The following is a 14691-nucleotide window of genomic DNA, read 5'->3' on the forward strand; positions in this document are numbered from 1 at the left end:
GGAGCTGGGCATGTTTAGCCTGGAGAAGAGGAGGTTAAGGGGTGATATGATAGCCATGTTCAAATATATAAAAGGATGTCACATACAGGAGGGAGAAAGGTTGTTTTCTGCTGCTCCAGAGAAGTGGACACGGAGCAATGGATCCAAACTACAAGAAAGAAGATTCCACCTAAACATTAGGAAGAACTTCCTGACAGTAAGAGCTGTTCGACAGTGGAATTTGCTGCCAAGGAGTGTGGTGGAGTTTCCTTCTTTGGAGGTCTTTAAGCAGAGGCTTGACAACCATATGTCAGGAGTGCTCTGATGGTGTTTCCTGCTTGGCAGGGGGTTGGACTCGATGGCCCTTGTGGTCTCTTCCAACTCTATGATTCTATGATTCTTTTTTCTGTTCTTTTTTAAAAGAGAGAGTAGCATTGTTTGCCCTCAGCATCAGGTATCAAAAGGCATACTGCTCTGAATGTGGAGGTTCTACTTACCTAATCATTGGCCTGTCCTCCATGAATAACTGTGTAGGCACCTCAGGTATTGACTTAGAAAGGAAGTTTTATTTCCCAACTAGAAATAAGGGGTCTATTTACTGCAAACTCAGGGTTTTTCTTTAAAATTTTTTTTTTTAAGAAACCCAAAGCAGCCTGCCTTCAAATTCATATTCTGCATTGTCATCATTTGGTGGAGATTAAGCATTCCTTCCGTTCTGCATGAAAGAATCAAAATCCTTTCAAAAACCATGAATCGTCCCAGTTGCAAGGGAGGGAAGTGACAGGATATATCACTCAATGCTTAGCAATGAGAGCTGACGTCCTCAGGTAGTGTATATTTCTGATGATGGTTAATGACTCTCTGAAATTATGCTGATGAGTCTTTGCTGCAGTGCCTGAATGACAGGTGGACACAAAGGAAAATGCCATCCCGTCTAGAGAGAGGCACCTGCAAGGATACCAATTCATTTGAAGCATTTGTTCTCTTCATAGAAAATAATAATAATTGTGACTTAAAATACTTTGATTCTGCTCACTCCTTAAAAAACAAAAACAAATTACGCCTGGGAAAAACAGCAGCTGTACATGAAACAAAAAATAATTGTTCCCATAATTGGCTTCATGGAGTGTATAGTCATACCTCACGTGTGTTTGAACTTGTTATGTGTCTGCGTGTAGATAAGCAGTTGTGATGAACCAAAGGTGAACTGTTCTGGAGGCTCTGCAACCACCATCGTGCTACTCAAAATAACCCCACAATTAATTGGTAGTTGCTGTAACAATGAGCTCAGATATGTTTATATTCACTTGCTTTGATATAGGCTAATTGGCTTGCTTTGATGTTAATCTTATCTGTGGGCTTGAGGTGCTGGGCTCTGAACCCAAAAAGGGGAAACTATCTGTAAGATTTGGGTGTTTTCCACCTATGCCCTCATCTGGTCAGGTGAAGTGATGGGAAATCTAGGCCAAAGTGGCGTATGTTGCTTTGTTCATAAAGGATGTGTACATGTTTGCTTCGATGAGAACAAGCCATCTCCTTGCTGCAGTGTCTGTCCCCTGTCTGTAAAGGCTGGGAGACCTGGCAAGCTGATCTGCTGTAAGTCTACACCTTCTTTTAATAAAGCACTAGAACTGATCAATCTGGAGTTTTCGACATCCTTCTTTGGTATCCCTGCACCCAAGGTTTCTGACAAGTCCTCCTTTGGTCCTGTGGTTCAGAACAGCAGTACACCAATAATGAGGAACAAGTGCCTCTCTGGATGTTGCTAGACTACAGTTCTCCTCATCCTTGAACATTGGCCACGCAGGATAGGACTGTTGGGCTGCATCAGGGACAGGTAACTGCTGGCTCTCCAGATGCTATTGCACTACATCTCCCATTATCCTGGACTATCATGGATGCTGGCAAGTGAAGATGGGGTGTGAAGTTCAGGAACATCTGAAGGACACATGGTAGATTTGGGGAAGAAATTTGATTCAGTTTGTATTTAAAGGTGGACCTACTAATCCACCTTTTCAAACACGATTTGAAAACTGAACCATGGGCATCCTCTGAAGTCGCATGCCTCTAAATTTTGTGACGCACTTCTTAGGGGGCAGTGTGTACATTAGTCTAAGTGCATATGCAAATGTGTATATTAGGAGACAATTCACTAAAATGCTGATAAATTTGCACGAGGAGTTTTTTCCCCTAAGAAAAGCTGCAAATTGCAGTAGAAATGTGGAGAATTGAATTTACAATTGGAAAAATGAGAAACTGAGGGAACCAAAAGAGATCTGTCCAACTCTCTTCTGGATCACATCATTGCTTGACCACAATTCCTACCACCTTTTGCTATTGGGCCATGCTGACTGGGGCTGATGGGAATTGGAGTCCTATCACCCTGGGAGGCACCAGATTTCTCATCCCTATCATAGTATGTGACAGGGACTGAGGATGAGTTTGAAAGACCCGCTACATAGGCACAGGGGCAATGGCCTTTCACCATTCCAAAATATGAATGGGATACCAATACAATAAAAATGTACATACATACATACAATCTACTTCCCTTCATTAAATGTTTCTGCAGCAAGGTGGGGAGACGACGACAAGGTGCTTCACACAGTGGTTTAGCAAGCTGCTGTGTGAAGCACCACTCTGCTCCTTTAAATGGGTGTGGTGCCTGGGGCAGGAGGAGCTTGGGACAAGCTGTTGGGGATATTTGAGGAGTAGATGAAGTGTAAAGGGAGGAGGTTTTGATCAGGTGTGTGGGAAGGGCAAAGGGGTAGGCAGAATTGGCTAATGGAGTGAGCAGGGGTGGCAGCCCCTGGTATGCAATACATATGGTGCCTGGTTTCCACCCTTACAAGAAAACATGTCTGCAAAACTCTCTTTTTTTAAAAAAATGCAACCTGATTTGGCAGAGCCACCAAGAGCCAAATGAAATTACTCTGGAGGCCTGAATGTGGTCCATAGGCCATGAGAACTCTAGTCCTGAATGAATTTAGTAGCATTTCCCAAGCAGGTAATGGGCTAGTCTTGCACAATGGCATGCACATCAGTGTTCACTTGAACAATGGCAGAACAGGTTGTAACACTTCTCTTCCCTTGGCTCCCAAAATCATGTTGTTAACTTAATTTGAATGCTATAGAAAAGGCAGAAAGACAACCTGTTTTCTGCATGCTATTTGTGCCAAAATCCATTGGTTGCTAAGTTCCAGGGACAAACAGCTCAACTTCCTATTCATCTGGGGTTAATTAGGATCAGTGCTACTACTACCTTCATCAAATTAATCTACCCAATGAAATTTAGAGAAAGGGTATTCGCAAATAATAAAGTAATAAAATCTTTGGCTAAGCCGTTAAAACATACCCTTTAATACTAACAAATGTTTGGGGGTGATTTCTCCTGTTGTTAATTCTTTTTAATGTCTGTTTGCATTTTATAATTGTTATCACAGGCAGTGTGCAGATAGAATATTCTCAATTGCCTAACTATGGTTAGGAAGTTTGCTATGTTGTTATAAGCCCCACACATATTTTCCCTCATGCAAATCCTCCACAGTTTCCAGTATTAAAACGAACAATGGTGCATATTACTTCTGCAACAGCACTAACCAGATTCCCTTGAAAACACACTTTAAATCCTAGTTTAAAACTTTCATCCTAAGGAGAAAACCTGATCACTATGTCTTAGTGTCAGTGGAAATTAAATGCAAAAGATGTAAAGGAAAGGGACATTTATTTGCACAGTAGAAGGGTTAGTGGATGGAAGCCATTCTGATACCACAAAAATTCACAGGGTCTAATTGCCTGCTTTTTCTTTCTGGTGTAACATGATTGTAGAAAATATAATGGCCTGGCACCTGCTCTGTGTTATCAGGACTGGAACTCTTAAGAACTTGTGTCTGAGCTTCTCCCTCCCGCTCATTCCGCCTTTCCTGTGTGCCATGGCTTTTTTAGATTGCGAGCCAGAGGCAGGGACCATCTTACTATTGATATTTAGAAGGTGCTTCCTCAGCTAAAGGACAGGGTATAAATGCCACAAACAAACAAAAAAGTGAATGTGACAAATGTAAAAGCAAAAGCAAATACCGGTAAGAGCTGCATTTTTGCTAGACCTTGGCACTGTAATTCTAGTTGACAGAACTGATTTCAGAGGTTGACATCATTGGGCACCTTCCAAGATCCACACCTCTGCAAAGGGCCCACTGTCAGCTCCCAGAGTCTCCAGGCTCTGCTTCTTCTCTTTGCTGTGCTGGTCACCAACCAAGCTTGCATGCAGAGAGAGGGGCAGGCGAAGAGGCAGGGACAGCAATGAGTGGCAGACTTTACACTTTCTCACTGGGCAGGTGTGCAGCTTGGGCCCAAAGGCAGCGAGGAGACCAGTGAAGAGGAGATAAGCTCATGGGTTACCTCGTTCCACAGGGCCCTCCAAAACCTAGAGCTGGCATGGCCAGTCACCAGGAGATTGTCTTCTCCAGAATTTCCTTCCTTACCAAGTAACCTTTTTCTGACCCAGAGTCTCTACATTTTAGCTTTGACAGCAGGTTGTGTAGAACCTGTGCCTTTCCAATTGTTGTTGGATTCCAGCTCCCACATCAACCCTAGCTAGTATGGCCAATGAATGAGCAGGGGTGATGGGAGTTGCAGTCCAACAACTTCTGAGAGCCACAGATTCCCTGGCCTTGGGTTAAAGCTGAGTCCAGCAGCTACCCCTTTTGTAAAGCTCACCAGTCATGCCTCATTGTTGTTGGGACTTTGTATTTCGTTTTGGAGAGGGCCATACAAAAAGGAAGCGGAAGCTTATGAATCAGCATGCACTTTTTTTGTAGCATGGCTGGCCTATGCCCGAGGTGAGCAGTTGTCTCAGGGTGGCAGACTCCAGACAGCTGGGAGCAGCTGCAGATCTGACCTCCCTTGAACGTGCCCTGCACTTGTTGGCCTCCTCCTTCTGCCACTGGTGGGGGGCACACAAGGGCAGGCACACAGTGGAACTGGCAGTGCTGGGGAGCCAGTAGTTTTGTCTTCAGCAGCAAAATGTCTTGGGCCAGCCCTGCTTAGCAGAATTGCACAGGTAGTCTCATACCCCAAGGTGACAGGTACTTACTCCCAGTAGGGATCAGGTCCCTATCCGGAATGAAGAGTTTGTAACCGTAATGCTTCTCCAGAACATCTGGCAAGATTTCAAGGGCAAATTGTTCCTCTTCACTGTTGTCGCAGTCCAGTGTGTCTGGATCCACTTTTGTGTAAGAGAGATAGGCATCGTATTCCTTGTTGTCTGTAAATAAAACCACAAATCACTTTTAAGAAAGAAAAAGAAAGGAAAAATACCCTTGTACTGGTGAGTTATGTCCTTGTACCAGTGAGATAATGAAGAATGCCTGGGTCCGGTGCTAGCTAGCAATATAGGCAGCTGCCTTGTGCCAAGTCAGATCACTGGCCCACCAAACTCAGTATTCTCCACACTGACTGCCAGCAGCTCTTCTGGGTTTCAGACAGGGGTCTCTCCCAGCTCTCCCTGGAGATGCTGCTGGAGAATGAACCTGGAACTGTTCACATATTATGTACTGTCAGTTTGTATTAAATATATTAAATATTGATAAGTTGTCAATGAATGTCAAGCATCAACCTGTATTTCTTCTCCACCCCTGTACTTCTACATCCAACATTCGTAGCAAGTTTCAAAGGACTGGGAACTTTGTAAATGAAACCAGCAGACCTAAGCAATTTCATTGCCTGTATTAACGCACAATTACATTGTATATGCAACTGGCTTAATGTATACCTATATTGAATGGATTTATTTACTGGAGCTTTTAATGCAGAGGCACAAAGCTTTATATCACTTTTCAGGTCTGCTGGGGGCAAAGACATGGCTGAGACAGGAGGTTCTGATAAGTGTTTGTGAGAAGCTACCATTATTAACAGAAAATGAAAAATCGAACAGTTAATCCAGTGAAGATAAAAGTACAGAATGCCCAGAATGCTGCCTAGGACCAATGTACCTACGGGACCGCCTCTCCTGGTATGCCCTGCAGAGGACCTTAAGGTCCACATATGACAATATTTTGGAGGTCCCAAGTCTCAAGGTGGTTAGATTGGTCTCAACTAGGGCCAGGGTCTTTTCAGTACTGACTCCGACTTGGTGGAACGCTCTGTCACAAGAGACTAGGGCCTTGCGGGACTTGACATCTTTCTGCAGGGCCTGCAAGACAGAGCTCTTCCGCCCGACCTTTGGTTTGGACTCAGTCTGACCCTTATGTTTCCCTCCCCTTATGGTTTTGATCTATGGGCTACTTTTAAAATGAGGCTGCATTTTTAATTGCATTTTAACCTGTATTTTAAATTGGGGTTTTTCCCCTATTATGATTTTACTGTAATTTTACTGTTGTTAGCTGCCCTGAGCCCGGTTCTGGCCGGGGAGCGTGAGGTATAAATAAAAATTATTATTATTATTATTATTATTATGAACAATCATCAACAACAGCAACAACTGGGGATGGAGGATAAGAAATCATTAGCAGCAAATCTAAAAGAATAATTTGTGTAAAAAAAAGGGAGGCTAAATAGCCACTCATATGTGTCTCCCAAAGTATGGTGATTACCCAGATTTTCATCAGGCGGATCTGGCTGAGACTTGTGAGGAGAATCAGGGAAAGTGCAGGCATTTCTTTTCTCAGCTAGAGAATTGATTCCCCTGCTCTTCCTATTGAAGAAAACAAGGTGTTCCAGTGAGCTGTTACTGGTTCTAGCAGGGTTGGCATATTTCAATATGAGAGCAAGGCTAGATGATGGATAGGCCGAGGTTGGATCCTGGCATGGTTCGCTTAGCAACAGGAAATCAGCTTTCAAACCCCCAAGGAGCGTGAAAGTCTTTCGCTTTCCTGGTAAACAATGGAGTGTGATGCAGGAAATGGATGATGGAAACTCTGGTTTATAGGAAGAATATCCCACCCTGTCGTGCAATTAGATGCATGGTGCCAGTAGTGGGTGGTGCTGTGGTGTAAACCACAGAGCCCAGGGCTTGCCGATCAAAAGGTTGGTGGTTCGAATCTAGCAGTTCAAAAGCACATCAAAGTGCAAGTAGATAAATAGGTACCGCTCCGGTGGGAAGGTAAACGGCGTTTCCCTGCACTGCTCTGGTTCGCTAGAAGCGGTTTAGTCATGCTGGCAACATGACCCGGAAGCTGTATGCCGGCTTCCTCGGCCAGTAAAGTGAGATGAGTGCTGCGACCCCAGAGTCGTCTGTGACTGGACCTAATGGTCAGGGGTCCTTTACCTTTTTAGCAGTAGTGGCTTGTGCCCCTTGGGACTAGTAGAGCAGAAGGAAGGGAGCCAAAGTCAAGGGTACACAGTGCCAACTAATTCTAGTTTTGTCATAGAGTTGTAAGGGGGCCTCTAGTCCAACCACCTGCAATGCAGGAATATGCAGCTGTCCCTTATGGGGATAAAACCCATGACCTTGGTGTTATCAGCACCACACTCTAACCAACTGAGCTATCCCTTGCCCTCATCCTCCTCCCTGCTGAGTTCTACAAGGGCAACACAGAGACTAAGGAAGAGGCAGATGACAGGCTGGGCCACTCAGTTTCCAATCCTCTTCCCTTTTGCCTGTCCAGCCAACCTCAAACCAGCAGAATCCATCACCTTTCCTCTCCCATCCACTTACTTAGTTGCTGCTGCTGCCCCTGCTTAGTGTGTGGCTGCTGCTATGCAGCATGTCAGACACCAATTTTCCCCAAGGAGTTTGAGACAATGGAGTTTCCCCCAAGGATTACTGGCCGCATCCGAAGAAACGCCTGTTCCGACTGATTTCCTGACCTGAACCTCCTGTTTCAACTGCTGTGTGCTGTTTTAATGAGCTTGTTTCACTGCACATCTTAATTGCAGAATATTTTGATGGAACTATTCTGTTGTGCATTTAAATTATTCTTGTTTATATTCTATCTAAGTGTTATACCTAAGGGACCTATCTAAGCAATATACCTTGAGGGACATCTTTCATCCCAACCCTATCACTGGGGTATTCAGGGAAGTTACTGTTAGTGCCCCGCAATGGCTCAGATGCACACCTCTTATCTACCGAGAGCTGTGTGCTCAGTATTGTGGGTCCAGTCTTGTGGAACTCCCTGCCAGTTGATGTCAGTCAGTCATCCCCCCCCCCCCCGCTGAAGTTCCAACACCTATTGAATGCATTTTTTAAAAAAATATTCCAGCAGGCATTTTAATTGAAGTTTGATGCCATAGTTTTAACTGATTTTCTTTTTTTGTATTGTACCTTTGCAATAGAGACTACTGCAGTTAAGTGGTACATAAGGAGTTTAACTAAATATATTGTGATTATTATTTGATTGCTAATACCATGCTTTTCACAACTCCTGTTAATGTCAACGGTGCGTCTGCAGACAAACTTCCCAGCGGATTGTGCCTGCCTGTTGTTGTTGTTGTTGTTGTTGTTGTTGTTGTTGTTGTTGTTAATCAATCTCTCCCAAAGCCCTTAGTACATTTCACATCTATTCTCCATTCCAAAGGAGACAGTAGCTATTCAGCATTCTGGATGCTCAACAGAAAACAACAACATTTGTCATAGTTTTTTGGAAGTGCACTTACCATCCATTGCTTCGTCACCTCCAAACATCTGTCTGTAACATAGCATCAGTTCTATGTTGTAGCATTTGTAGATCGTTATAAGTAAAACCAGCACAAGAAGGATGGCTCCCAAACCTCCGGCAAGTTCGATTTTTGATATCAGATCTAGAATAAAGCAGGGAAAAGATGGATGGGCTAGAAAATGGAAGGTTGTTTCTGCTGCTATTGTTTGCCTTTCTATCATGCCCTTCCTCCATGAAGCCTAGGGCAGCATTCATGGTCTTTGTTTATTTGATTTATAACCCACCAAATCCCTAAAGCAGGGGTCAGCAACCTTTTTCAGCCGTGGGCCGGTCCACCATGCCTCAGACAATGTGGTGGGCTGGACTATATTTTTTTTTGGGAAATGAACAAATTCCTGTGCCCCACAAATAACCCAAAGATGCATTTTAAATAAAAGCACATATTCTACTCATGTAAAAACATGCTGATTCCCGGACTGTCCATGGGCCGGATTGAGAAGGCGATTGGGCCACATCCAGCCCATGGGTCTTAAGTTGCCTACCCCTGCTCTAAAGCTTCTGGGAGGGTGGGGGATCCCTAGCACAATGGAATACAATTCAGCTGAAATCCCCCACTCCTTTCCTGACTTAACCATAGTCTCCAAAGGTCAGTCCAGACAAGGAAGTGTTGCAATGCTTATGAAAGGTGCTCAGGCTTAGACATGAGTGAGTCTACAGGAGAATGGAGTTCCATAACTGAGGGAAGCCACCAAGAATACCTGTCTTTGTGCCTTTACGGTCTGCATCTGACACAAGGATTATATCATGAAGTGGGGGCTCCTGGTGGATCTTAGAAATCACAACTGGACACATCAGAAGAGGTGGTCTTTAAGCTAAGTCAGGTTTAGGCTATTAAGCTTTAAATAAATTTAAGCCATTGCAAGTACACATTTATTGAGCAATCTGAGGTCAGTTCTTCACATCATAGCACATGTACATCGTGACGCCAGGAAAATGCAAGTTTTAAGTAGAGCTGTATCTATTTTTCACCCATGCATATTTCTGAGGCAAAAGGGGTGCTCTTGTTGGACCCCCAAACCCCACCAATCTCTACCTTCTGCTTTTTGAGCTGCTGTTTTTTCTCACACCCACTTGCAGTGATAGTTCTGCTCAATGGCTGCCGCCTCAGCACCATTCTTTGTAACTTCAACCTTAGTCAATCAGGGATCAACTGGTGAATGTGACGACATCATGGAACCAATGATGATTTGGACATGTGGCGACAACAGTGAGGGCAAATGAAGCTGCATTGCCCTTGCCTCTCTAGGATGAGCCTTGTTGCATCAGAATGTGATTTTCAAGCATAAATCCCATTGAGAGCAATAGGATGCATTCTGAATGTACATTCCTTAGTATATATGCAGATGGCCACAACAACAACAACAACCCCATTTCCATTTTTGGTTACACATTCCTGTGCATATCCTGGTTGACAGCCTCTATTTTTGCGGCGATTTCATTGCTGCACAGTGTCAGCTCATTATGCTGAGTCAATAGGGATGGTGTGGATAAGTATACAGTCATACCTTGGGTTACAGATGCTTCAGGTTGCATTTTTTCGGGTTACGGACTTACCATAACCTGGAAGTACCAAAACGGGTTACTTCGCTGGTCGCGCATGCGCAGAAGCACTGAATCGCAACCCACACATGCGCAGATGCGGCGCTGCGGTTTGCGAACGCTGTGGGTTGCAAACGTGCCTCCTGCACGGATCACGTTTGCAACCTGAGCGTCCACTGTATTCTCATTCCATTTTGTTTCACACATGTCCCAGTCACTGATCCATTCCACCCCTATTTCAACATTCTACAGCTGTTTAACACCCCACCCCACTTGGTTTCCAGACCCATCATCATCTTGGTTACCCTCAGGGGTGGACCTTGGTAATATGCTGTCCTGTGCAAGTCCATTTGATGTCTTCCCACCCGCTCTTTCAGGGCTGGCCTTATTCCAGGATTTGAGAAGGAGGTGCAAGGCTCTGGCGGGGTCCTAGAGCCCTCCTATCTCCTTCCCAAAGCTGGGAAATCACTTTTCTGGTCTTGGGAAATGGGCAGGAGGACTCTGTCAGAGCCCTCACACCTCCTCCCCAAAGCTGGACACAGTATTCCATGTCTGGTCTACCAAGGCAAAATAAAGTGGTACTGTTACTCCCTTGATCTGGTCACTATGCTTCTGTTGATGCAGCTTAGAATAGCATTAGGATTTTTTGCTGCTGCATCACACTGTTGACTCATGTTCCGCTTGTGGTCTGCTAAGACATCCTATTTTCACATGTACTGCTGGCAAGCCAGGTGTTGTATATTTGTGCATCCGGCTATTTGTGCATCTGGTTATTCATGAAAATGTCCACGACACTGCCCTCCAGAGGAATGAAGCACAAACATTATGCTGGTGGAAATTTGTTGTGCAACAGATGGCACGATTTACTTTGCTACGAAGTTACCAGCAACCTGCTTATTATGCATTCTCTTGCGCAACAACATTCTGCTGGGTCAAAACATTTTGCCAGTGGAGAAAGTATCCCACCCATTGACTTCAAATTAGCACTACAAACCAGATGCACCCCAATGCACACCAAAAAGTAACAATAATGCAAAAGTAGATGAGACATTTCATTATAGTACACAATGCTACTAAAACCAGTGCCTAAAGACAGTGCCCAGCGTGGGATGATTATTCCAAAAGGCAGATGACATCTTCAAACTAGCCCCTAAAAGAAACCATAAAAAGTAGATTTTTAAGGCCAGTCCACCTCTAGTTTCCAACACCAATTGCCAAACATCAACATGATTCACTATGACCATATCTGAATGGCACTGAGAAGCACTTCTTAACGGACTGAGATGCCGTTTCAAATATAGCACAGGCACCCGATGCTCTTAACCTTGCTTTTCAGTTCACCCAGCCATTAAAAATCACGAGGAGCCTGTCTAATACTATGAGAGATACTTCCAAGAAGATGTATTAATTTACACCCTCTGTCAGTGCAGATATTTATTGCTATGATAAATAAGCATTGGAAAAGGCATAAAACTCTGGCGATGTAACGAATGAAAAGAGGCAACGTGAAGCTTTCCAAAAGCACAGGCGATGCAATCGGTTTATACACCATCAACGTCGCCTTAAAGTTTACCCAGAAAGTTCAGGAGTCAACTTTTCCCCTTGCAACTTATCCTGCTTCTGTAATTTACGTCTGAAAGTATTTGTTTATATCACGGTATCAGGGAACAGCAGAACAAAGAGATAGAAAGGCTTCCTCGTGGTAATTGTTTCTGGAGCCCAGCCATGGATCAAACCCACTGGCTATATTTCCCCCCTAAAGCTTTCTGATGTGACTGGGCAATTTCAAATTAAAGAAAGGACAACATGCAATGTGTTATTAATCCATGGAACCTGCTGCCACAAGATGCAGTGTTGGACTTTAGCTTAAATGGCATTAAAAGGGAATTAGAACTTGGCAGGTAGGTTTATCAGAAAGGCTATAAGGAACCTGGCAGCTTCATATATATTAGGGGCAGCCAACATGTTCTCCAAATGTCATTGAATTAAAACTTGAAGCATTTCTGACTATTGGTATGATATAAAAGTCCAACAACATCTGTATGTTGGCCAGCCCAATATATTCATTCATCCATTTAAAGTATCTACAGCTTGCTCTTTAGCCAAAGAGATCCCAGAGCAGCTCATTTGCCAATAAAAGCAACACAAACAGGCTTATAAAGCATGATATAAAAGGAAAAGGGGAATGGAGAAGGAAGAGGAAGAGGAAAGCAAGCAAGCAAACAAACAAATAGTGGACTCATTCTCTTGCCAAAATGGCAATATCAAGCAGACTTGAGGGATTCCTCAGGGGAGAAAGGGAACAGAATATTCTGGAACAGGGCAATTTCTAGAGTTCCTTGAGGAGAGGGATAGACTATTAAACCACTCTGGAAATCGTAGGGGGGTGTGGGAACTAGGGGTCTCCGAACTCTCAGTACTCTTGACAAACGATTCCCAGGATTCCTTGAGGGAAGCCATGGCTGTTTAAAGTGGTATGATACTGCTTGAAATGTACAGTTAGTATGGGCCCTGTGACAGTGGTAGATGCCATTCACATTTAAAATGGAGCAGAGCTTGTAGTTTAAAGGCCACAGGGACACATGGGTGAATTGTGTGTGCTGAACCTCCATTTAGCCATGTCTAGACACTAGATAGCTTTCCGGCCAGCTGGGATCATGTCTGGTATTGAAACTGGGATAAGAGAAATAGTGCAGACCCTCCAAGTATCCCTATTTTCCTGGGATGTCCCTGATTTAGGGAAGTTGTCCCAGTTTCTGATTTGATCCCAGAATGTCCCGCTTTTCCTTAGGATGTCACTATTTTCACTGGAGAAAGGCTGGAGGGTATGGAGTTATCTGACCTCTGAGCCATCTGAAGGCAATCCTGTATAGGGAAGTTTTTTATGTTTAATGTTTAATTATGTTTTTATAGATGTTGCAAGTTGCCCAGAGTGACAGGGGCAACCCAGCAAGATGTGTGGGGTATAAATAGTAAAATTACCATTATAGAATGAGACGTCCCTATTGGAGAAATGTTGAAGGGTATGAAAGTGCAGGCAGTGGGAAAGTCTAGCAGTTCCAACCCATGACCTGCTTTGATCCTTGTGATGAACCAAAAGTGAACTGTTCCAGAAGCTCTACAATCACCATCTTGGTAGTCCAGATAACCCCACAATTAATTAGCAGTTGTTGTAACAATGAGCTCATATATGTTCACTTGCTTTGATATAGGCTAATTGGCTTGCTTTGATGTTACCCTTATCTGTGGGGTGCTGGGTTCTGAGCAAAGAAAGGGGGAACTATCTGTAAGATTTGGCCATTTGCCACCTATGCCCTCATCTGGTCAGGTGAAGTGATGGGGAGTCCAGGTCAAAGTGACATATGCTGCTTTGTGTATAAATAATGTTTGGGCATGGATAAGCCATCTCTGTGATGTCCATCCCATAAAGGCTGGGATACCTGGCAGGCTGATATGCTGCAAATCTACACCTTTCTTTAATTAAGCACTAGAACTGATCTCTCTGGTGTTTCTCACACCTTTCTTTGGCATCCCTGCACCCAACCACCCCCACAAGCCCTCCTCTGAGCCCTGCGGTTCAGAACTACTCTTCAAATTTGTACTCCCATCCCCTGCTCTCTAAATACCAGTTGCTGGAATTTTCATGCTGGGAGAGCGCTGCTGTGCTCAAGTCCTGCTTTTGAACTTCCCATACGGTCGGCCACTGTGAGAACAGGGGACTGGATTAGATGGGACCTTGTCCTCACCCACCAGGGCTCTTCCTACGTTCTTAATGTCTGATGGTCAATAAGAAGCTAATGGTGTACAAGCATCCCTAAAACCATCTAGGAGCCTTGTATAAACCTTCCTAGAGCAGTTGAGTCAGACACCCTTCCAGCATGTAAAAGATGCTATGCTGCTTTCAGCAACTTGAGCAAAACATTGAAAAGATACGCCTGTTATAAAAGACTGCTTTGTGGTCATGGGGAAGTGAGGAAAGCAGATTTTTTTTTTGTGGGGAGGGGTTGTTGTATCTGCTCAAGTTGTTACAAAAACAAAACAAAACAAAACACTGATAAATTGTTTTGCTTTGTTTTTAGTCAGAAAAAGAAGAAAAGAAAATATGTCTCTAGGATAAAAATCCTGGAGTAATCCCATATTCTCTCATCTTATTTCTAAGTAGTAAAAAGTAACACAAAAAGTTTCCTTATACTGAGTCAAATCATTGGTCCCTCTAGCTCAGTACTGTATACACTGACTGACAGTAGCTATCCAAGCTTTCAGAACAGGAAAGCCTACCTGGAGATGCTGGGGATTAAACCAGGGATATTCTGCATGCAGGCCAGATGTTCTACCATGGAGCCATGGCACTTCTGATACTGTATTTCCAGTTCTTAGGGATATGGGTGAACAATGCAATACTTATTGACTGGACAGTAACACATTAACTCTCACCCAAGGGAGCTTTGGCCTTACTAACCTAGAACCCTCTAGATCAGCCTTTCTCAACCTTGGGTCCTTAGATCTTGTTGGACTA

General features: G+C 43.9%; 1 protein-coding gene across 5 annotated transcripts in view; it reads right to left on the reverse strand.

The window, feature by feature from the left end:
* Positions 1-14691, reverse strand: part of IL1RAPL2 (interleukin 1 receptor accessory protein like 2) — a 483744-nt gene that overhangs the window by 14185 nt on the left and 454868 nt on the right. For all 5 annotated transcript variants that reach the window (XM_081847998.1, XM_081847999.1, XM_081847997.1 and 2 more), the window contains 2 exons: positions 8575-8718; positions 5072-5242 (listed from right to left, as the gene is read on the reverse strand). In XM_081847998.1, the coding sequence (XP_081704124.1) occupies positions 5072-5242; positions 8575-8718 (315 nt within the window). The remainder of the gene's footprint in view (positions 1-5071; positions 5243-8574; positions 8719-14691) is intronic.

This window comes from Podarcis erhardii (assembly GCF_964252035.2).
Source record: "Podarcis erhardii genome assembly, chromosome: Z".
NCBI classification, from domain to species: Eukaryota; Metazoa; Chordata; class Lepidosauria; order Squamata; family Lacertidae; genus Podarcis; species Podarcis erhardii.